This window comes from Schistocerca piceifrons, chromosome 1 (assembly GCF_021461385.2).
Source record: "Schistocerca piceifrons isolate TAMUIC-IGC-003096 chromosome 1, iqSchPice1.1, whole genome shotgun sequence".
Classification (NCBI taxonomy): domain Eukaryota; kingdom Metazoa; phylum Arthropoda; class Insecta; order Orthoptera; family Acrididae; genus Schistocerca; species Schistocerca piceifrons.
In genome coordinates this window covers 1,000,881,105-1,000,907,104 of record NC_060138.1, presented here as the reverse complement: position 1 = coordinate 1,000,907,104, position 26,000 = coordinate 1,000,881,105, and the positions used below count along the sequence as shown (strand labels likewise).

At 39.7% G+C, this 26,000-nt stretch overlaps 1 protein-coding gene across 1 annotated transcript in view; it reads right to left on the bottom strand.

Annotated features, from left to right (window-relative positions):
• The window catches only part of LOC124798457 (probable E3 ubiquitin-protein ligase HECTD2), a 348,122-nt gene that overhangs the window by 4,288 nt on the left and 317,834 nt on the right, over positions 1-26,000 (bottom strand). The window contains 3 exon segments of the mRNA XM_047261883.1: positions 19,188-19,303; positions 23,388-23,582; positions 23,680-23,754. Of these exon segments, the coding sequence (XP_047117839.1) occupies positions 19,188-19,303; positions 23,388-23,582; positions 23,680-23,754 (386 nt within the window).

The following is a 26,000-nucleotide window of genomic DNA, read 5'->3' as shown; positions in this document are numbered from 1 at the left end:
TGATGTCACACTCATCTAATACCAACATATTGCTTGCATGTTATGTAATTTTTAATCAAGCAGAGCAGTGGTATTCAGAGAGATGCATGACAGTCATGTTTGGTCATTGTTACTCAAGGTGACAAGGAAAGGCCACAGGAGATGCAGGACTACCAAAGTAAGGACAAAATTGGTCCCAAAGATGAGTAAAACAGAGGTGTCTTAAATGATCTATAAGATTGGCATAGGAATGCTCCAGTCACAATTAATAAGTGACACTGAGTTGTCAACAACAGAATGAACTTGTTCCTGTCCCTGCTGGATGGGACAAAAGAAATAGTCCATTTATAAAAATATGGATTAGATGATCAGAAATTAGAGTGTAACATACCTTGACAGTGTGGTTTGGATGAGACAGATCAGTCCTAAAATTATCACAAGAGGTGCTTTGAGTGACTATAAGCAAAGGTCACTGCTAGTAGAAGTAGTTTAATTAAGAATATTATGAAAAGTGACATATCTGATGTCACAGTCAGAGAAAAGTTTACAAACAGGGTTAAAGGGTTGTTCAAAGCTGATCATGATGGAGATTGGTTGAGAGCAGATCATGTAGCAGGAGGTGGACTAACCTCAACAGGGAAATAAGCTTCAGTGGTAGTTCATCTGATGTTGCAAAGTAAAGCCATATACAATCACATATGAAATGACTTTCATTGGTGCTCAAAGGTTTGAACAGTGGCAATAACTACAGAGTTAGACATAGTTATATCACATGAATAAAGCTTATGTCATACTCAGAGGCATACACATTCCATTTTTAACCTACAATGCTTGCCTGTTCACCAGGCAGGCAAGCTGTTGCACATTATCAGCAGAGGGGGTAGGCTGCTTTACTTCCATCCAAGCCAAGCTATGTCCAATCCAAGCTATTCTCAATCCAAGCTATGCCCAATCCAAGCCAAGCTAAGCCCAGCCATGCAAGCTTATCAAATTCTGTTTGCCTGCCCATCTCCCTGCTGTGCTATGCTACGCAGCTCGTATTTCTGTACGCTTTCATTGTACTGTTATGAGTAGAGTTCAGAAGTTTATAAAAAATCTTCCTCTTACCCAAGTATCACAGGATGAGGCACAGTGAAATATATATTCGTATTGAGTCGTCATATGCCAGAAGATGGTGGATTTTATTTGTCCTTTTTTTACTTTCCAGCATATTTTGAGATAGTTTTTTTAGTTCAATATTAACAGTTTTCTCTGCAACTTCACCCTCTTTCAACTAGTACTGGCTATTTTCAATTCTAACCATCATCAGATCACCTCTAATACATGTTTTCTGTAGCAAGTAGAACCATCTCTTTCGTTTGCTCTTAAGAACCTGAAGAAGTCTATTATACAGCAATTTCAGCTAAAGTAAGTATTGGAAGTTTAGTTTCGGTAACCTTAGTGTGTTTCAGCCAAATATGACCCCAATCATACCCATTTGCAGGTTTGCAGAATTCATTGTAAGTGACCAAAATAGTTCATCCTAAATTCCCCAAATGCGTTTAGCAAACACAAATTTTATCTTTTATATTAATTAATCTAAACATTACATGTCTGAAAGAAGAAGCTTTTCTTACATCATAAGTTTTCTTCACACTTTGTTGCATGCCACCAGTATGTGGTTTTCAATATCCAATGAACCATGGCTTTTTTTCATATTTCAATCAATGTTTGCCATAAATTCAGAAACTAAATGGCATCAAGTCCTTTGCACACATTTCCACACACCTGATCCTCTGGCACAATATTTATGAAGTGAAGAAGCTGCTTGTCAAATTTACAGTCATGTTGTAAGATATTCAAGGTCCCCAAATAAATGTTTAGTAACATTTTACATAATCTGCACTGCAGGATGCCTTCTGATTTATTTGAAGCTGCCTCATAAAGAAATAAAAACTTTTCCTCTGCTGAATTTGTGCCCCATTTCTGTGACTGATATATATTCCCCACATCACAATTTCTCCACAGCCTTCTTTAAGTTTGGTTTGTTCATTTTGCTGCTCCTGCTCTTATGATAAATGAGCTGCAGTGAAACTACCTGCATAAATGTGTACATGGCTAGTTGTGTTGGATTGACAGTGCAACATGTTGTTGGATGCGGCAGCCTGAATGGGTCCTGTTAAGCTTGCCAGGCTTGTAGGAACCTAAGTTGGCCTGTTTAACCACTGTGCTTCAGTACATATGCACCCTTGGTCTCCGTTGTGGCAGACTGAGCTGCTTTATGGTTGTGGTGGAGACAGGGGCAGGCAAGCTAGAAAGAGAATTTGTACATTTCTGGTCACGATACTGCATCATTCTGTGCAGCAGATAATCACACATGGCCTTGTGGTGACAACTGAGTGGAGAAAACTAATAGTACTGGAGAATCTTCTGGAGAACAGTGCCCACAAGTAGCTTAAATATCCTGGAATTTCACGTATAAAATCACGTGTGTCAGCGTATTTTGTGCAGGTGTCTTGGAATGTGTGTGTTAAAGCACACCTATTCAGTGATTTCCCATTGATGGTGCTAGTTTGTCAAAAGTACTTTGGGGAGATGATTAGTCAGAATTAGTGGCTTTCGTGAAGGCTCCTTGTATTTTGGTGTGACGCACACCTATCTTTGACTTGAGGATGATACTGACGCACACCAACCAAATTTGGAGGACATAGGGCCTCAAGAGTACAACATATTTTACCAGATGCTTTGGATACTTATTTTTTGGACAACCTATCTCTTCTCAGGCCTATCATTTCATTCACATGTGCCACCAGCAGGAGCACAACATCAGAAGTTGCACTATGAATGTAAGACAAGTGAATTTTTGCACGTTGCAGTGTCACTGATGAGTGCTGATTGGCAGAAACCAAGAGATGGGTCTACTTTAGTGTGTGGTGTCAATAGGTCACATCGACCACACAAATTACAATCTTTGGAACATTAACTGCTCTGATGAGCCACCATGTTTAATTGAATCTGCCTTTGTACTTAATGCAGTGTTCATGTGTATCAGTCTTTATCGTAAAATATATGTGTATTAGAAAACTTGGGAACTGTTTATTACATATATTACATTCCGTATCCAGAATCCCATATTGGTGACCCCGGACAAAAAGTTATATGTCTTCCGCAGCTTCCGCTCCGGTCATATTGAATCAACAGGTTTCACACACGACACCATGGCCACATCACTGAACATTCTTTGTGAAGATTTGGAGGCCCAGCTCTTACAAGCAGTTCATTGGTTATTTCACAGCTAACGGACAATGATCCACAATCTTCAATGAGGATAACCTCTACTTTAGCAACTCCACAATGACCGAGTGTTATGCAGTTACCTCATAAAATGAACTCAATTTTTGTTTTGCTGGATTATGCACAACAACAAGTGAAAAGTGAAGTGGACAATCTACTAAATAATGTGATGATCGATCGCTCGTACGAAGTTCAAAGGGACTGAAGTTCGCACACATGCTTTGATCCTCTATGTGCCATGATGTCGGTTACAGTAGTGCTGTGTGCAATACTTGTCATTTGTGCAAAACGCACATGCAGTCAACTATTACCAAGCTACACCAGCCTCACCTTCCTCACAAATCAGTAACAGACATTTTTATGCCTCCAGTCCGCCAGAACAAACCACTGGATCAGCAGCCCAATTTCATGACTACGTGGGTACGAGTACACTCAACATAGCCTCTTCACCCAGCAACGTTGTACTATGACAGTGCAACCATCAACAGGTTTCACCAGTTTTTTATGGTCCTACCACAAAGGGTGCATGGCCAGTGTCCACGGAAAACTATCGTTGTTGCCACTTTAAGTTCCAGGCCCTCCCCCCCACTACTCCTCACCCATGGGGGAGGGGGGGCCTTGATTCCAACCATATAACCGCTCACTCCTTCCGCAGTACCGTCTACGTCTGCCATGCTGGCCTTCCACATCATTTCCAAGTTGGACAATGTCAGTGCTATTCCTGCAATTTCCGGTCCAGTTTACGGGCCCTCATTACATGCTGCTGGCCCCTTTTGCTACCACGGTACTGACTGTGCCTGCCGTGTCGTATTTTTGGGCATCTTCAGAGACTTTACAACCAGCTGTTGTTCTGAACGTGTGTGCTAGTAACATTTTCATTCCAGTAATGCTGGATCCCAGCATGAACTCTTGTGCAGCAGGAACGCAGGCCTTCCAATACACGCCGAAGCCACCTTTGTCTCCACCTCCAGGCCACCTACCCAAGCTACCTCCCCTATACGAGGACAATCCAGTTTCATGGTTCGCACTGGTGGAGCACCTCTTTGAGCTGCATCAAGTGTCTGTTGACAACTCCAAGTTCCTATGTTTGGTCACACACCTTCACAACCACTTGGATTTAATTTGTGATCTCCTACTTTTGCCTCCACCACCACCGAAATATGAGCTCACCAAGAAAACAATATTGGACCAACTTGCCTGCTCACCACAGGAATTAATAATCACGATTCTGTAGGAGGAGCATCTGGGGGACCGTTCTCCATCACAACTTTGGCACTGCCTCAGATTACTCGTGAGTGGACACACGATGCCAGACATCACCCTGTGGGTGGTATGGTCTGCCAAGTTACCTACCAACCTACAGATACACCTATTGCTGTACTCATTCAAGTCTATCGGTTCTCACCTATGCATTGCAGATCAGCTGTATGCGCTCCTGTGCCAGAAACACCCAGCTCATCCACCATTGCTGTTTGATACTACACCTTCTGTTTACTGGCAGTCTGCAGGCAGGGGCAGGGCCCGTTCCGCTTCCATGCCTTCTACTCCGCCAGGCAGCACTTGTTCACTCTCTCCTCTTTCTGAGCACTCAAGAGTCTCCCACACTCCATACGTACCAGTTTATGTCCCAGAACAGATCAATAAGGACAAGCCTCCCCCGCTATCACAGTCACTGTCAGCACCACATCTGACTCATCCATACTGTTGGTACCACAAGCTTTTTGGGGCTGAGGCCAAGAAGTGCAGGTTACCTTGCCAACACCAAAACGCCGACTGCAGGAACTAAGTGACACTGAGTCCTGTGGGGAACTTCACAGGCATCCCCTAACATTGCACTCCGTTCACTCGCCCCTCGGCTGAACGGTCATTTATACATGACAGACTTTTCAACACAGGTTGTCTACCTAATTGACACTGGCGCTGATGTGCCTATCATTACTTCATCGTTGGCTCCTACCAACTTTTCACTGATGAAGTCTCTCCTACGAGCTGTCAATGCATCAATGTTACAAACTGTTTGTTCTGTGAAAGTGATGGTGCACCTATCCCTTTCTCTGCTTTCCCGTGACCTTCTACATCGCCGACATCAACGAACCAATTCTTAGTATGGAGATTTTGTCCCATTACAAACTATCCCCGAACATAGTCCAGTGTTCATTGTTACACCACTCATCTAACACTCAGATACCGTGCTCCAGCACCCATTCTCCTCATTCCGTTTCCGTTGCAACATGGGATTTAGTTCACGAGTGTTCTGCCATGAGAACGATGAGCTGAAACAATGCATTGCTCACACTTACAACAAGCTCGCAGTGGCTCGCACTTCGCTGTTGAAACTGCAATCTGCAGTTCCTTCACTGGATTGAACTTTATCGCCAAGCATGAGTTCAAACACTCATCAGGTTAGTACAAAAACATTCATTGCGTGTGACGATTCACATTCAGTGACCTCTGCACTGCCCAAGTGCCCACTATGCGCAGTGCCTCGTGTTTCAAACAGTGTCTCTAATAACAGTCACTCGCGCAGCACGACCATGCTCGCTACGCAGCCAGCCGCCCTGCTTGTTGATAAACGATCCCCCTCTCCTGCGTGCCAGCGAAGCAGCTTGGCGGCCATCGCTGTCCCTCACGTGATGCCAGCGCCTCTCTCGCCCGTGCCGGTTGCCCAAGGCAAAGTCAACAACAGACAGTCACTGCACACTCCACTCCGCTCCGTGCTGCGCATGCAGTCGACCTCTACAAACAAGCGCACGCCGCGCTCGCGTAATAGGCATGTGACTTTCGTGCTGCCTTTTCCCACTTGTGCTAATGGCTACACCTCATCGCACTCCACTTGTCTCAAAACTCCACGTCAGAACGTTACTCAGCCTCGTGTGCAGTTCTCAGTCTCTTCCGTCATTGACGGAATGACACAAAAGATAATTACCACTGCTGGCCCTCCTATTAGACACAAGGTTAGATGCCTCAACCCCATTAAGTTGCACGCGGCCCAGCAGCAAATTAACGAAATTCTGGAGGCAGGCATCCTAAAGCCATTGGACAGCAATTGGTCTTCACCTATTCACCTCGTCACCAAACACGACGATTCTTTTCGAATGTGTGGTGATTACAGACGTTTAAATGCTTGCACTGTCATGGACAATTACCTGTGCCAAATATAAATGATTTCACTCATATGTTATCGGGTGCCACAATCTTCAGTGTGATTGACTGCAAATGTGCTTATCACCAGATTCCCGTAGCGCTGGAAGACATTCCAAAGAGTGCGATCATCACACCACTCGGTTTGTTCCAGTACAACTTCATGCCATTCAGTTTAAAGAAGGCGGCACAAACGTGGCAATGTTTTGTTGATGATTTGAGTGCTGCTTCACACACATGGATGACATGCTCATTTTCAGCAAATCGACTGAAGACCGTGAAGATAATTTATCCCAGGTCCTCCAGACTTCAGCATCCAGCGGTGTCAAGATCAACAAAGAAAAATTCCAATTGCATCAGTCTTCTGTGACATTTTTGTGTTACACTGTCTCTGCAGACAGAATACAGCCTCCCAAGTCCCACGTGCAGTCTATCATGTCATTGCCACCCCCAGCTACGTACAAAGAACTCAGACGTTTCATGGATACTATAAATTACTACCAGCATCATCTACCTTCTGCTGCCACTGTGCTGACCCCGCTGATGGACTCACTATCTGGCAAACAAACTTTGGGCGTTAAACCAGTCCGTTGGACTGAACCCAAGCTAGAGGCTTTCAGTGCTCTTTAAACAGCTTTAGCTCATGCAGTCGTACTCGCCCACCCTGAATCTGTCTTCCGATTTGTTCATCACTATGGATGCCAGCGACATCGTGGTTGGGGCTGTATTGCAACAGAGCAAAGGCGACACAGTTTCACCACTTCATTTCTTCTTCAAAAAACTGTCAGCACAGAAGAAATATTCCGCTTTTGACAGACAGCTTTTGATGGTGTACGAGGCTGTCAAACATTTCCGCACTGACATCGAGAGCTATCCTTTCTTCCCCCCGATGCTTCTGCCACTTCAACCTGGTCTCTCAATTTACTGCAAACGTACGTAACATCAAAGGCATGGAGAACATCGTCGCTGATTTCCTCCGGCGGATCATGGCCATTTCAAGTATCATTGATTTATCCAACCTCGCTGCTCTACAGGCTTTGGATGAGGACACTCAGTCCTGCTCACGGATCCACAGTCTTTGCACATGTTTACCAAGGCTAAGTTCCCTGGCATTTTGGACGAAAAGTGGTGCGACTCTTCTACGGGCATTCTGTAGCTTTTGCTCCAGCCCACGCTGTGCCAACAGGTTTTTGATGCCTTGCATAATCTTGCCCACCCTGGCGTCTGAGCCACCACTTGCCTCGGCACCGAGCGTTTTGTGTGGAAAGATGTGAAATGGGATTGTTTAAAAATGGGCACACAGCTGCATTTCCTGTCAACGAAACAAAATAGGACATCACACTGCTCCACCACTCGGTAAGTTTGACATCCCTAAGGCACGTTTCCGTCACATACATATCGACCTCATTGGTCCCCTGCCTCCATTGGAGGGCCACAGGTATATCCTGTCCACAATAGACCGAATGTCTCGTTGGGTGGAAGCTATCCCCTTACCCAACATTATTGCAGAAACTGTGGCCAAAGGATTGGTTTCTTCTTGGATCACTAGGTTTGGCTGCCCGTCCACCATCACAACTGACCAAGGTCAACAATTCGAATCTGCACTTTTAACGATTCTCTGCAGTCTTTGTGGTATTAAAAAGATCCATATGACAGTCTACCACCTGCAAAGCAACGAGTTGGTGGAAAGATGGCACTGCACCCTTAATACTGCACTCAGGTGCCATGACTTTCTCTCATCCAAGGCACTTCCTTGAGTGTTGCTGGGCCTATGTTTTACATTTAAACCAGATTTACATGGGACAATTTCCGAATTCATTTTTGGCGAAAACCTGGCTTTACCTGGAGAACTAATTCTCCCCGAAGATCCCGGGGATTCCTCCTCCTTCCCAGACTTTATTGGAAGGATGCATGCTCACTTTAGAAACACCCAGCTACACCCACCTGTCAGTCATTCCCCACCTGACACTTATGTGCCGACCGCACTCAGCACTTGCTCACAAGTCATGCTCAGGGACAACTCTGCCAGACAACCCTTACAACCCCCTACCTTAGCCCCTTCAAAGTACTCTGGAGGGGCGAGACGATGTTCGACATTATGGTAAAAGATCGCCCGCAAACCATTTCTCTACACAGGCTCAAGCCTGCCTTCGTAGACTCAGACACCCCTCTACCGTCCCAGTCGGACTGCCCGAGCACATGTTCTTTTGACGAACCCGCTAATGAGTCCATTCAACCTACGGATGGGTTTTCTCCATCCAACGAGTCACCACTGCAGTTTGCAGGTTTCTCAGGCATGTCATCATCATCCCCATTCACAAGTTTTGAAGACATTTCAGGTACTAGAGATGTGGATGCCCCGTCCTTTGTTTTGTGCTGCAACGTACCACCTGACCGCATCGACGACGTGTCAATTACGGTGTTACATAATCGTGTACTTGTACTGCTCACTGACAGCACAGACCTGACCCTCACCAAGGAACTCAACATCAAGATAGTGCACAGCTTGTCCCTACCACAAGAGTGCGACCCATCATGTGTTCGAACTTTCATTTCTTCAGACGGTTCAGTATGTATTCTGGGAAGGCATGCTTACACGCTGCCTCCTCTCCCATACCGCCACTCCTGAGTTGGCCAACACATCATCCCCCACCCCCCCGCTGGTTTTTGGATTAAGAGTTGAGTTGGACTGGCGGCCACCTGCCACAACTTTGCACGCCGACCCAACGGAGGTGGAGCTTCCAGTCATGCGCCTGCTGCCTCACACCACTCATGCCGACGCTAAGGGTGGGGGGTGGCGTCGCTAGGTGGGGGGCTGTGTGTGGCGTTGATAGGTCACATCGACCACACAAATCTGATGAGCCACCATGTTTAATTAAGTCTGCCTTTGTACTTTATGCAGTGTTCATGTGGATCAGTCTTTATGGTAAAATATATGCGTATATAGAAAACTTGGGAACTGTTTATTACATATATTATGATCCATATCCAGAATCCCATAAGTGTGAGACTGGTGGACCTGGAACTCAGTCAGCCACCACCGCAGAGAGTACTTTTTGTAGTGACATTGTGTGTGTTGTGCTTCTCATCTAACTTGTAGAGATTGTGCATAAAATTAATTGATAGTTTAATAACATACAACCTATTCTGGCTGCAACATAACTCTTTCTGTTTAGTTTGATGGTTTTATGTAATGCCTTCATCTCTATTTTTCACATCATGTATCCTTTATCACTGTTTAGGCATTAACCTGAGTAATTTTATTTCTTCCACCATCTCATTTTATGTTGACTTGAAATAAGTGAAAAAAAGAGAGAAGCAGCCAAATTTGCCTTTTACTGTTGTACAGTTAATGGAGTGGAAGCAAAGAAACATGTGCTCATGTTTTTGAACAAGACCAGTTCATTCTGCAAGATCAATTACATAAATGATGAGTACAAAAAATACATTAGCATGGGCTATATTAATTATCAACTTGTTCAATAATTTTAAATCTTTGTAAGTAGAAGGATGTTGGAAGAGAGCATCTCCAACAAAGCAATGAAAAGACTTCTTTTGCCACTCCCAGTGAAGACGACATCAGTATGTCCATCAGCGACACTAAATATTTCATCTTCTGAAGGTATATGCTGGTCAGGGATTCTGTCTCATAACTTTATAAACGTTTATTTACTACTTTTTGCTAAATATTTACATTAGTATTTAGATCACTATCGAAGGATAGCAGTTATTTAATATGTTTTCAGAATTGAGGTCTATTTACAATGGCAATACTAATTTGTTATGTTACTATTGAAGGTTTGCAACCTCTAAAGATAGTTAATAAAATTAATTTGTGGAAGAAAATATTTATTAATTTTCTTTTGAAGCTATGACTTAAACATCTATAGAGACAATCTGTTAAAGATCTTTGTACTCCATTTTCAATCCTAAAGTCAAATCACCTCTGAATACTAACCCACTTGACTTCTTCAAGTCTTTTAGGGAAATAACGAGAAAGTAGCATATGATAAAACAAATAATCTCATTTCTGAAAAGAAAACTTATAAATTGCTTTGATGAAATGGGAATGTATCACTTCATAAACAAAGATTATGTCAGTTTTTGAGCAGTCAGCCAAACTGTGGATGAAGAATCACGTGAAACATGTTGACTGTGAGTTTGTGGAGCAATTGGGGGTGGGTGGGGTGGGGGGGGGGGGCAGGGTGGGGGGAGAGCTGCATTAATAAATGGATGAGATTATGTGTAATCTTACTATTTCATACAATTTTTTAATTTTATGAGCCAAAATTCCCACTTGGCAGAGCCAAAGGTAGGTGCACAATACAGAGGGATACCAGACAGAAAGTCCTGTGGATAATATACTGTTCAGAGGAGGTTTATATACAAGAAACAGTGCAAAATCCAGGATGGAATAGTGACCTTATTATGAAAAGGACAGATTGCTAATCACCAAATACAGGAAATGCTGAGTCGCAGACAGGCACATCAGAAAGATTGCTGAACATGAAATTTCAGCCAAGAAAGGCCTTCTTCTAAAACAGACAAAACACACACACACAAAGATGAATTTTTTGGATATGAAGTAGGAAAAAATATATGTATATTGTGTAAAGAAAACAGATGTTAAGTGGACACATTGCACATTATTATGAAATGTCATATTCATGATCAATGGAAAAAGTGGTAATGTAATGACCACTGTCAGCAGTCTTTCTGTTGTTCCTGTCTGCAACTCAACATCTGCTCTATATGGTAAGCAGCAATGTATATACTGTGTGTGTGTGTGTGACATGGCAGGAGGATTCATATGGCAGCTATATCATGTCATACAGAGGAGTATGCTCTGACAGTGAGTAATCGAACTTCCCCTTCATAATAGTAAACAGCTGGGATACAGTCATGTATATAGAGAAGCTTACACAGTTACCAAAAATGATTTGATAAATGACACAATTGTTTTGACAGCTTGTCCTTCTTTAATGGGGTAGCATGTATTTCATCAAACCAATGAGAAGGTTATTTTCAGTACTTTGTAGAAGTAATAATGGTTTAATTGCATTTAAGAACTTTAATCTTAATTTTATGAAATTTTATATTGCTCAAAGATAAATCAAGTTATTGACATTCAACTCTGGTTCCTGCAACGCCATTCTTAGCAAGAATTTGAGAAAAATGTGCAGCAGGTATTGACATCTATCTGTAGTTAATCAGATGGTTTAAGAAAAATAGTCATTTGGTTACAACAAGATATACTGGTAACTTAGGTGTAGGTACTAAAGAAAAAAAACTGTAAGCAGTAGGGCAATCAGAGCTTAGGTAAACATTTACCTGAATTATAATACAAACAGGGGTATGAAGCAGACATTGCAGGTCAGAAATTTAATTTCTTATTAAATACATTTCTATGGCACTTTGACTCTTGTGTTTTATCTAAGATGGAGCCAAGGACTGAGTAGAGGAAGTTAGCATCTGAGATTAAAGTACTGCATGACAGGAAGAGGCCACTCTTATCTGTTTCAGAGAATTGGCCATAAACATGAAGCAAGGCTGGTCTCTATTCATTCTATTAAAATCCTCATTCATCAAAAGCAAAACAGAATACTAACTACATAAGAAATGAAGCATATTCCTGGAATAAACTAAATAATGTGGATTATTATTAATCAGAAAAATCAGTAACAACAGAGATTATTTCCAAACAGTGGTATTATGACAGCACTGAAACCATTGGCTATAAATACTGTATCTTTGGTTTCCTCAAAATAATGGCTGAAAGGACCTACATCAAAAATATACAGCCTGGATTAATCAAAGAAATGCTGGATTTAGGACTAAGAGACTCATTATATTACTGAAAAGCAGTAATTCATCTGTCTATTAACATGTGCTGTTTCTACTAAACAACTCAGACTTTCTGTTGGTTTATGTGAATGAGTGCCAATAATAATAATAACAGGAATAAATATAGTATTGATTAAAGTTTAGCACTTGGTCTACTTTTGTCCTCATTATAAATACTTGGTATATCAAAAACATTAAAACGGTTTTCAGAACTTATCTTAGCCCACGACACTAACACCCTGATCAAGAACATAAAGCCAATGGTCCCATACACTGTGAGGAATAGGGTTCATTTGCAGCAAACACGTCAAGTGTTAATCTTACAGAAAAAGTAATATTCCTATCTTGCCAAGCAAATCATTGATTTGTTCATGTATATATCATTTGGTTATTTATTTTCTGCATTTTACATGCAGGAACAGTATCAACCATGCACATTTACAGGATTATTTGTGAAAACAAGGAGTTTTTACCTCAGTTCTACAATTATTTGTACGGTGATGACAACAATGTAGCCTATAGTGCAACAGTTGTTTCTATATGCAATTTAGCAGCACATTCAGTGTTTGGATGGGAATGGTCACTTCCATTATTATTCCAGGTTATTATTCAGGTCTTTATTCAATAGCTTAAGATCATTAGGTAACAAATTATGAAAAAAAGGACCTTTGACATAAGGGCATTTTTCTTTCAGTATTAATCTTCTGTTGAACTTGCAAATTTATTGTATGCCTTATACAATGGTTGTGAAATGTATGTTCCTCTCTGTGACCCTAGTATCCCTTTTACTAACATAATAATTTGTAGCATATGCATGTCTATATGGTTAAATTGAGGAGCATTTTTTCAAAACATGATAAATGCAACAGATAAAATTTTTCATAAATTTCTGTTTTCACCTAGATACATATGTTTGAGCATTTGAATTTTTACATGACTGATGGATTTCACTGACATTAATAAAGCATTCGAAAGAAATATACCAAAATTTAATTTTTATAACAGTATAATAATAATAATAATAATAATAATAATAATAATAATTTTATTGTCATTCGGCCATTACAGCAATAGACAACGTCATATACGTACTAAAATACAATTAATAGTTTGAAAGAAACAACAGGTTTCTTGTTAACATTATAGTATTATATTACAGTTGATAAATTCTCTTATGTCATAGAATGGGTGGAGGACTAGCCAGTCATGAATTGTTTGTTTGAATAATTGTTCAGGTAATTCTTGAACAGATTGAGGAAGTTTATTAAATAATTTGTACCCCATGATTTCGTAGCTGTTGAGTGACTTTGACAACCTGTGGTAAGATGTGATCCATCCAGTTTCTTTCAAAAGTCAATAAATGCTTATAATTATTGCTAGCAGCAGCTACATTTCTTTTTCTTTAATTCCCTGTATTTCTTTTCACATCTATTTTTTGATGTGATGTAGTGTCTATTATATGCCTGCATTGTTGTAAAAATACCAGTATTTGCAGATTTGTTATTATGCAGCATTTTTATTTATATTTTTTGACTTTATTGAGAATACAGACAATAATAATAGAAATATAGTGAGATAATAACAGTAATGACAATGACACTGTTTTATCATAATTATTTAGCTTATATTATTATTATTATTATTATTGTCACCACAACATGAAGTATGAAATGAATAACACAAAAAGTATTGCATGTTACAATCACATTTTTACCATTAAGGTTTTCCTCTTATATCTTTACGCTAATCATCTGGGACATCTCTGTAAAACTCCTTTGCATCATCTGAAATTTCAAAATACTTTAGCAAGGCACACATGTCTTTCTTCTTTTCTATGCTTATCATATTTTGTTTTGCAAAAGGGTGGACGTCAGTAATATTGGATGGGTAGTTTCTTTCATCTCAGGATGTACTGGATTTCTGGAGAATGTATCACTTAATTTTCTTTATATGAGATGACACACTGGATGTTCATTTTGAATGGTAGCTTGGATTTTAGTACTGTCTGTGCACTATCTTTTAGATTTTTAACAGTCCATTCTCTCTTCAGAATTTTTGTGAGTACCGTGCTCTTCTAAAATATCACAATGTCCTTTAGGAGACAAGATGTTTCCTTTTTTTTCTGTAAGACTTCTCAGTTCAACCAAACACTTGATCTGGAGGCATGTAGCTATGGCAATGAACATGGAAGAAGTGATGACTATTATTGAATTTCATGTTCTTTTCCAAGAATGCTGTAAGCATCACCATCATACAACTGTTTTTATTTTGGTTGCTGCAAGAATCTGATAGTAGATATATAGTATTGGTGTCCTGATCTGATTGTTTTTATCTACACCAGAAAGAAAATCCAGCAAAGCTGAAGCAACTTGATTGCATCCTCTTGAAGAGTCTGTCTCCAACCAGGTGCAGAAAACAGTGCTTTCCCTTTTTTGCTCCTTAATATGGATCACAGTCAGTGAGGTTTTCTATTCTCGACAAGTATGGTTATACAGTCCGTGCACTATGATATAATAATAATAATAATAATATTATTATTATTATTATTATTATTATATCATAGTGCACGGACTGTATAACCATACTTGTCGAGAATAGAAAACCTCACTGACTGATAGTTTTGGAATAGGCTGGTTTTGATGCATGTCAAAGCGAATCTTAATGACTGTAGGATTATCTTGCACGAATTTTATGCAATCTATGTCTACTTAATTCTTCTTCTGCAGACATGTTTCTGCTTTTATGTAGATTAAACCAGCCTTACAAGGGGAGCAGGTATTGGTATGAGGTGTCCTGAGTGATAGATGGAAATGTTTGTAAAATTTATGCTTGAATTATGATAAGGAACAGTGTTCCAGTCCCTTTTTTTTCATTTTTCACAGCATCTCTTGAACATTTTATTGATTGTGAGATCTAAAGAAAAATAACCTCTATAGACTTGTCCTTTCCACAGTAGCTCTCTCTGCATTTATGTTTTTTTTCTTTTTTTTTGTTCTCAATGGAAATAGTTACCTCCTTATGATCCTTTCCTGTTCTATCACCTCCTCGCCTTTGGCAACCTCCCTCCTTTATGGAACCTGCTTGCTAGATAGCATAATGTATTCTCTGACATACCAGATACCTCTTGGAAAGTGGCGGCACAAATAGGCACTAACTTCACCATTCCTTTTTATAATGACATTCTTCACTGTCAGTGTTTTCTTCCTTTTTGCATCCTGGGTGTCCCTTACTCTGTGCTGAGGTGAAGAAATATTAATAAATTTTAACAGAAATTTATCTTGATCTATGCTATTTAATGATGTCATGTGATGGTCAGAGTAGGAAATATCTTCATAGCAGAGCTCAGCAGCTTTGATTTCTTTCATTCCTTTAACATTTGATGGCGAAACCTCAAGTCCATAATTGAATTTAATAATAGGTTCGTTTTTATACTTTTTGCTTTGTTTTTCAGGTTGACGTAAGCTGTTCTTGAATTGGGATTTTCTCCCATTGGAACTTTCTTTGACCTGTATACCATTTTCAGAATCTCAAGAATCATCATGCATTCTGCTTTCATTTTCAATTCTTCTTTGTAGATGTACACACGAGAGTCAAGGGAATACTTGCCTAAAAGTAAGCTGCAGATGTTCTGTCGACAATGAAGTCTGGTTGCAACACTACACCAGCCAGTAACTATTGTTACAACAATGAGTAACCTTGCTTAAAGCAACCAGTGTCCTCCATTATTATTAACTACTTGCTGTGGAAAGAGAGCCGAGACACCAGAGAGTAATTGTACTGCATTTGTCGATGTTTACTGTAGCTGTAAGAATGCATATATCGTCTTTTGCTAAGACCTTATCATTTGGAGCATTCATACACACAACAGTAGTCAATTTTTGGTTCAGGGATTGATGCAAAAGGTTGACATTATTCCATTACCACATCATTTTGAAATTTTTTGCATGTATGCAGTTTTGGAAAAATGCTCCTCAATTATGAGAATAGGAAAACTAATGAATAGGCTGTTACAAGATGTTTCTGATTTCACTGTCATTATGATTCTCAGAGCTCTGGTCTGGAGTATGAAAAACCTTTTCATATTTAACAATGGAAAGTCCAGGTTGGAATATCAACAATATTATGAAAAGGATAAATTGCTAATCACCATAAACATGACATCTTGAGTTGCAGACAGGCACAATGAAAAGACTGTTACATATAAGCTTTTGGCCAATGCCATTTTCAGAAAACGGAATGCACACATATTCACACAAGCCAACTGCCCACCCCTCTCCCTCTTCCTCTCTCTCACCACACCCACACCCACACCCACACGCCCACACCCATGCCCTCGCCCATGCCTACGTCCACATGCGTGCACACACACACACACACACACACACACACACACACACACACACACACACACACGACTACTGCCTCTGGCTACTCCACCCAGATTCCAACAGAAACATGCTGAAGAGAAGAACAATCCGGAGAGATGTGGAGAAGGGGGATGGCTAGCAGGTATGGGTGAGGGAAGAGCAATTGGTGCTGCCTGGCAGAACATGCAGGGACTAGAGGTGGCAAGACAAGACAGACAGGTGCAGCTTTGGGTGGCTGTGGGAGAGGGGGAGGGAGATGGGGAGCAGAAAGGGAGAGGAGCAGAGATGGGAAAAAAACTGGTGGGTGCAACTGGTGTGTGCACCGGCAAAGATTGGTGCTCAGTGAAGGTGAGGGGACGTGAATTGGGGGGAGGACGTCAGACAAATAGGGTGGAAATTGTTGGATGGAGAGTGTGGGGAGGTAGAGGCTGGGGTGATTTCATGAGTAAAGAATATGTTGTAAATATAACTCCTGTTTGTACAGTTCAGAAAAGATAGTGGTGAAGGGGTGGTTCCAGATGGCCCAGGCTGTGAAGCTGCATGTTGTTTAAAGCCTTTTTCAGAAAAGAAAACACACACACATACGAACGCTATCTCTGGCCACACTACCCTTCCTCCACCTCCATCCGTAACTTGCTACCCCTTCCCTCCCCTACTCTGAATTATTGCTTCCATTCAACGTTTTTCTGTTACAGTCTGGCTGGAGTGGCCAAAGGTAGTGCTCATATGTGTATGTGTAAGGTGTGCTTGCATGTGTGAATGTGTGTGCATTCCTTTCTCTGAAGTAGGCTTTGGTCAAAAGCTTATATGTAGCAGTCTTTTCATCATGCCTGTCTGCAACTCAATGTGTCACCTTTATGATGAGTAGCAGTCCATTCTTTCCATAATAATGTTGATATTCCAACCTGGACTTTGCAGTGTTTACTCATTAAGGAAAGGACAGGTACTTTATTTCAGTTTCTATAGTAATGTGTCACATCACCAATAACTTTAATCTTGGCACCATTTGGTGCACTTTTAACCCATACGGACACAGACTCTGATTCATTTACTTTACGATGATTCCTTGTCGTAAGAACCAACAGCGTTGTAGACATATAGTAAGATGAACTACAATCTCTGTTATACACTTCACATATCTGAAATGTATGATAAGCAATAACTTCTTGGCTGACTAGAGTCGGTAAAGGTATGTATCGATGGCTTGTCCATGAGTATGGTGGTAGAGTTCTGTAGCTGTGGATTAAATTACTTGAAGAACTACAGCAGTCAGCCACTTTTTATATAACTTTCATATTTTGAGTTTTCACTCATCTTAAATTGGTGCAATACTTTGTATTTTGGGTTCCCACTCATCTTAAATTGGTGTAATGCTTTTATATCTTCATCAGTATTATGCCTTTGTTGACTGCATTTGAACAGCTGTGTTTCATTCTGTAACTTGTAGCTCCTTATTTTTGCATTTATACACGTATAAAACACATTTTTAGCACCACAGATGCACTACAGCACTCATGATGTGGCCTGCATGCTGCATCAGTGCATTAGTGAAGTTAAGAGTATATGCTATGCATATGTATCTATGTGCCCTAAGAAGAAATACCTTTTTACAATTAATATTCAGTTCTTGCATACTGGTGATCAAATAATTTATGATAGGAATGATCATCCAGTGTGTTTTTAATTTCCGTTTATACTAATGGAGGTTGTTGTGGCTGTGTGTAGTACAGTCTCATTAGTTGTAATTTTATGTCATTGAATATTACCCAAGGTCATGTTAACTGCACCCTTACCATACCAATGTACTTTATGAAATGAATATATTATATTTTACAGTTTTTACAACAAATACTTTTGAGGAGTAAGTGTACTGGAAAGTAGGTCCACAGATTCAAAGTTCTTTGAAGTGGTTCGTGGTGTGGGAAATTAGAAGTTTACACTGTATTCTTACTGCTTGTTTTTTTTTTTTTTTTTTTTTTTTTTTTTTTGGAAAGTGTACTTTTCTTACACAAATCAATTTTCTGGAAGTCTGTATTCTATGAAATGCAATATAGTGCAGAAACTAATAGAACAAGAACAATCTAGATAGTAATATAGAATATCACAGTAAACATTGTAATAGTTACTGCTCACCATATAGCAGATATGCTTGAGTACCAGATAGGCACAACAAAAAGACTCTCACAATTACAGCATTCAGCCATTAAGGACTTTGTCAACAGTAGACACACATATGCACACACATATACACACACTCACACAAATGCAACTCACACACACGACTGCAGTTGCCTGAGACTGCAGGCGTATGTGTGAGATGCGTTTGTGTGAGTGTGTGTGCGTATGTGTATCTATTGTTGACGAAGGTCTTAATGGCTGAAAGCTTTAATTGTGAGAGTCTTGTGCCTATCTGCAACTTAGCATCTCTGCTATACGGTGAGTAGCAACTTTCCTTCTCATAATATTGTTACACTCCATCTTGGATTTTCCACTGTTTGAACATTATAATATTAATATATTAAAGGAACAACCTTAAAAACAACACACAAGGCAATAACATTGGTTAGACTTTATGATACTCACATTATAATTAAATCATCAGCTTTATATCCATCATACTCCGTAACTTTCCGCAACTCATTTAAATCAAGTGTTGGGGAACCACACACAAGCATCTCCACCTCTTCTGGTCTGAGCATCTACAGCAACATATAAGGCTATATAATATTTAAGTAATGTAGATATAGAAATAAAAAAATATAGAAATGAAAAAGAAATGAAGAAACTATGGACTCTGCAAGAATCAGAGAGTCTATGCTGAAATAATTTTTCTTATTTATCTAAAATTGTCTTTAACATGTGACACATAACATGTTTCCACCATGGGTAGCTATAATAGAGAAAAGTGTACCACAAATTAAGGCAATTGCTGTATATGATTTATGTAAATGATATTAAGGATGAAGTAGGATTAGAAATGAGATTTTTTGGATTTTATGGTGGTTTGTATGCAGGGATATTAATTTATCCATGAGTCTCTGGATATGTTAAGGAAGGTACTGAAGGGCATTAATAATGGTGCAAAGGAGTAAGTCTACTTGACACCTGTGAGACCGCAGTTGGAATATGCTGCAGGGGTATGGGATCCTACCCTGAGAGATACTGACAAAGAAGTTGGAAGGATTGCAGCAGAAGACACCCTGCTAAGGGATGGGAGACTACATAACCACAAGAGTTAATATTTTTAATTACGTTTGAGAATGCCTAGCTGATTGTGTTTATAATTTTTTGATGATGTCATTCTGGATTTGATATATTAGGATTTGTTTTGAGCAGATCTGAGATGGTAACCACTGACTGATATGATTCGTCTGGGACCAAAAGATTTTATGGTCATAGCTAGAATAAAAGAAACATATTCTACATTTCCTAGATCATTGTTTTTATTTTCAACTACATTGCAGTTTGTTATTGTTTTAAAATGGAAGTAAATCCATGAAACTCAGTGGTTTTGACTGGGGATTTACATTTGATTGTCTTTTGAAATTCAGTCTCTTCAGAAGTTCCTCACAATTTAGAAGAGTGCTGAAACAGTCACTGTCTAATGAATAGAAAAGAGATTGTCAATGACTTGGGGACTTATCGTGAGAGAAAAGGGACTGGAACTTACAACCTCAGATCTATTTTTGAAAATAGAATAAATTGTTGTCCCAGTAGTTTAAAAAAATTGGGACAATGGAAACCTCCTTGGTGAAAACCGCTTCAGGGAGTAATCAAAAATGCTAATCCCTCTCTACCAACAGTGGTACAACCAAGCCATTGGGTTTTGGAGAACCTGGAAAATCTATATGGAAGAGTTCGAACTTCCTTGAACTCCATTTGCTGAAAGTTACAGTCTAAGATTACTTCCATTTTTCCAATGTTTAACTATGTTTCTTTGGATGGACAGCAACAGTCATATGACTCAAAATGATGGAATCATATTCATCTCATTTGTTGTCAGACCCTTTCGGCTGGTACACAGAATCCCGATTCTCCCCTGTTAGATTAAAGGCATTAATGTTTGATTCATTCAGAGTTAATTCCTGTAGAACACTTTTTATTATTTTTGGCACAGTTGAATTTATGTATGCTCCACCTGGCAAAAGGAGCCAGAATAATGAAAATTTAAGCTACTATAGTTTACCTTATCTATAACATTATTGTTGATTACAGCATAGTTTGTTCTAGTGGGGCAAGTGTTCATTACTATGAGGGTCACTCCTAAAGAAATGCACACTATTTTTGTAAAAATACAGTTTTCATTCTGCATGTGTGAAAGTTTTACAGTGTGTAGATATATCCTTCCCACTTGTTTTCAAACTTAGTTCAACCTGTTCCCGTGAGTGGCACCATCACAGCATGTCTTCAAGATGGCTACTACACTTGACATTTGTCAGAAGCAACGTGCTGTCATAGAATTCCTGTGCTGCGAAAATGAGACAGTGGGAAACGTCCACAAGAGGTTGAGAAAGGTGTATGTCGATCACAGTACAGTTAGTCGGTGGTCAAGCAGGTTATGCGACGAAAGTGGGCAGGGCAATATTGAGAATTGTCCTCAAAGCGGCAGGCTTCGTACTGCACATACTCCAGACAATGTGCAGAGAGTTAACGAATTGGTGACTGCTGACAGATGCATCACAGTGAACGAATTGTCATGCTATGTTGGGATAGGGTAAGGAAATCTTTGCAGAATACTGAAAGTGTTGGCGTTAAAAAAGGTTTGTGCCAGGTGGGTTCCCAGGATGTTGACAGTGGCTCACAAAGAAGCAAGGAAAATGGTATGCAGCGAACTTTTGGAACAGTATGAGAATGGTGGAGATGAATTTCTTGGAAGAATTGTGACAGGTGATGAAACATGGCACCATCATTTTTCACCAGAGACGAAGAGGCAATAAATGGAGTGGCATCATGCAAATTCACCTAAGAAAAAAAAAAAAAAATAAATAAATAAAATAAAATCAAAACCACACATTCTGCTGGAAAAGTTATGGCTATGGTGTTTTTTGATTTCGAAAGACTCTTGCTTGTGGACATCATGCCAAGTGGAACCACCATAACTTCTGATGCATATGTGACGACACTGAAGAAACTTAAAGCTCGACTGAGTCGCGTTCGACCACATCGGCAAAAGCAAGATGTTTTGCTGTTGCACGACAATGCACGGCCATATGTCAGTGAAAAAACCATGGAAGCGATCACAAAGCTCGGATGGACAACACTGAAACACCTGCCTTACAGTCCTGACCTGGCTCCATACGACAATCATCTCTTTGGGAAACTGAAAGACTCTCTTCGTGGAACAAGGTTTGAAGATGATGATGTCCTTGTGCATGCTGTGAAACATTGGCTCCAACAGGTTGGTCTAAAATTTTAGAATGCGGGTATACAGGTGCTGGTTCCAAGATGGCGAAAGGCAGTTGAGAGGGATGGAAATTACGTGGAGAAATGAAAATGTTGTTCCTAAAGGATGTATCTACACACTGTAAAACTTTCAAACATGTAGGATAAAAGATGGATTTTTAAAAAAATAGTGTGCATTTCTTTTGGAGTGACTCTCGTATATTTTAAAAACTGTATGAGCTTAATGCATCACTGAGTTTCAAGTTTATTACTCTTATTGAATTTTCTTCTGTGTTAAAGTTACCAAATGTAGCAGGGTCATTAGCACCACTTTGACTAACTAAAATACTAAGACTATTCATAAATCTCATTACATAAGCATTTGGTGGGTGATATACGCCAATCACTTTATGCTTCACTAATTTGAGATCATGACTATGGAGCACACCTGCCATTTTGATTAATCCTTGTAAACCATAGTGCTCTAAAAAGCAAATTTTTCAAACTGCTGTATCCTTACTAATATAAATTTCCATAATATGCTCTTTATGGCATTGGCTGCAATAACTGTTTGTTGGCAACTCATCTTCTAATCTATAATATGTAACTTCACTGGATTTTATATAATGCTCAGTTATTACTAATATACATGGTGAGTATTCATCTATGAATATTTGTAATAAGACTAGTGTGGTGCATATATATTATACTTTTAAGTGCATCATCTTGAAAAGTGTTATCCCTTCTTGATGATTTACCATTTTTTCTTGAATCACACAAATTTAAGTTAATTTTTTTACAATAATCAATTGTGATAGCTGGGATTTTAGGACCATTTTGCAATGATCAATAACGTGTATGTTAGTGTAACCCTCTGTTTTCAGTCGTTGAGATATGACTCCATCTATGTACATCTTTAATATCACAATGGTTTAGTTTCCCTATCAAAATTTTATGAACTATTGAATCAAAGGGATTGTCAAGGTCACAGAAAATGTCAACATTGTAATTTCGTTATTTGGTTCTACCAGAACAAAGTTCGTGAGGTCATATACTACTTGCTTTGTAGACAATCTTTTAATGGCATTAAATTGGGCTGTTGTTAAAGGTTATTCTCAAAAAAGTGGTTCAATATTCTGTAACTAGATACCTTCTAAAATTTTTTGAGAACATGGGAAGTAGGATGACAGATCTATAATTATAGGTCACTAGCTTATCACCAATTTTATGTGTGGATGTGGCTGCTGCATATTTTAGTCTTTCAGGAAATACATCTTAACTTCTCTAAGTGATCTGCTTTCAGTGATCCATTGCTAGCAGGAAGCTCTAGGCAGCAGCAGAATGTGCAGAACAAAATGGTGAAAGTAGTTTGCTACATAACACAGAAACAGAAAGACTTACAATTAATGCATTGGATGCACAGACACTATGGAATCCCAGATAAAATGCACGAAACTGCTCATATATTGCTGCATTCAGTATCCAGTCCATATACAGATTAACATATTCTTGTCTGTTTTCATTTGTTACAGGAATATTTTCACCATCATCCTTGAGTTTGTACGTCTTTACTTCCCCATACTCTTCCAGTGAAACCTGTGGTCACAAAACATTACCTTACAATTAAGTTTCCCAGGTAACAGTAATAATTTCTTAAACAGCATAAACTGACAAAAAGTATTGTTCAGGTTACCTGGAAACTCATGCACATATCTTCTTCGACATTGCCTTCATAAGCAAGTAGTTCTCGGAGTCCTCTAGCAACATCCTATACAAAAAAATAAAATTATTGTGAAACATGTAATGCTACCTCATGTATAATTGACTGAAATGCAATGTCACTGCATAATAGAAATACAGTAATCTAAGGACATATCACTTACTAAACTTAAATTTAGGATGTGAACTACAGTGACAAGGCTATGCACATTATGTCAGAGACTGCAGCACAAACAGGTAGTTTTTCATATTACAACTATGAATGGCATAGGATGACAATCAAAGTGTACTAGTAAACCTACTGGAAATCAAATGCCACACATTATATGGTAGACTGTGAGGTGAAGATGTACACTATTCACCACCAATAAAGGAATGAAGTTCATGACATTGAAAGTATTTGGAACAAAGAAAAATAATGTAGACTTTGAACTGAGGTGACAAAAGTCATAGGATAGGGACATGCATACATACAGATGGCGGTAGTATCATGTACACAAGGTGAAAAGGGCAATGCATTGGCAGAACTGTAATTTGCACTCAGGTGTTTCATGTGAAAAGGTTTCCGATGTGATTATAGCCACACAATGGGAATTAACAGACTTCGAACGCAGAGTGGTAGTTGGAGTGAGATGCTTGGGACATTCCATTTTGGAAATCATTAGGGAATTCAATTTTCCAATATCCACAGTGTCAAGTGTGTGCAAAGAATATCAAATTTTATGCATTACCTCTCACCACAGTCAACAGAGTGGCAAACGGCCTTCACTTAATGATCGAGAGCATCGATGCTTGCATAAAGTTGTCAGTGCTAATAGACAAAATAGACAAGCAACACTACATGAAATAACTGCAGAGATCAATGTGGGACACACGATGAATGTACGAGAGCATTTCGAAAAGTAAAGATACAATGGCTCGCAGTCCTTAAATAGAACATTTATTTAGAAAACATCAGTTAGATCTTATTAACTGGATGATTTGTTATTTTTCGACATAATCATCCCTGTTATCCAAACATCTGTTAAGTCCGTGCACAAGCTTTTGTATCACACAGTCATAGAAGGTTGCCGCCTGTTGTCGGAACCACATTTCAACTTCATCTTTGATCTCTTCATCGTCGTGGAATGATTTTCCATCAAGATATGACTTCAGGTAATGGAAGACATGGAAGTCGGTGGGCGCAAGGTCCGAGCTGTATGGCGGATGGTCCAATACATCTTATTTGAATTGTTTGAGTAGTGCTTTGGTTACGAGTGCTGTGTGAGGCTGAGCGATGTCATGAAGCAAGCAGACTCCACTTGTCAGCACTCCCATGCGTTTGTCTTGAATTGCCCTTCAAAGACGTTTCAAAGTCTGGAAATATGCAGCAGCATTAATTGTCGTTCCAGGAGGCATAAATTCCAACAGAAGTATGCCTTGTCTGTCCCAAAAAACAGAAGCCATGTTTTTCTTCGCTGAAATTGATGTTTTGCATTTCTTGGCGTTTGGTGAATTTGAATGGCGCCATTGCATTGATTGTTGCTTGGATTCAGATGTATGGTGATAAACCCACATCTCGTTACCTGTCACAATGTGATCAACGAACTCATCACCTGCTTCAGCATAGCGTATGAGGAAGTTGAATGCAAAGCCCATCCTTTTCCTTTTGTGTTCTTCCGTTAACAGTTTTGGAACCCAGTGCGCACACAATTTCCTGTATCCTAACTTGACAGTCACAACGTCATAAAGAGTTGTCATTGACACGTCTGGTATGATCTGATGCAATCCTTTCAATGTGAGACATCTATTCACACGAATTGCTTCCTCCGTTTTCCGAAGAAGGGCATCAGAGATCACAGATGGCCGACCTGTTCTTTGTTCATCATGAACATCGGTCCTACCTTCAGAGAAATGAGGACACCATTTCGCCACATTTCGTTGATTCATAATTTCCAATAAACAGAAACAATTTCTTTGTGAATATCCGCTGGTCGCTGACCTTTTGCATGAAGAAAACGTATGACGGAGCACACTTCGCATTTGGCGGGATTCTGAATCGGCGCGGCCATTTTAAACACGACCTACTCCAACTAGAAGCAACGTTCAACTGCCGAACGACCGCGAGGAGAAAGCTAACGGTTCAAGGTTAACACCAGTGTTGCCAACTTGCTCGCCAAAACTCTTCTGTTCCTCTGGCGTATGGTGTATCTTTTCTTTCCGAAATACCCTCGTATCCGTTAGGACAGTACAGCAAAATTTGGCATTAATGGGTTCAAATGGTTCTGAGCACTATGGTACGTAACTTCTGAGGTC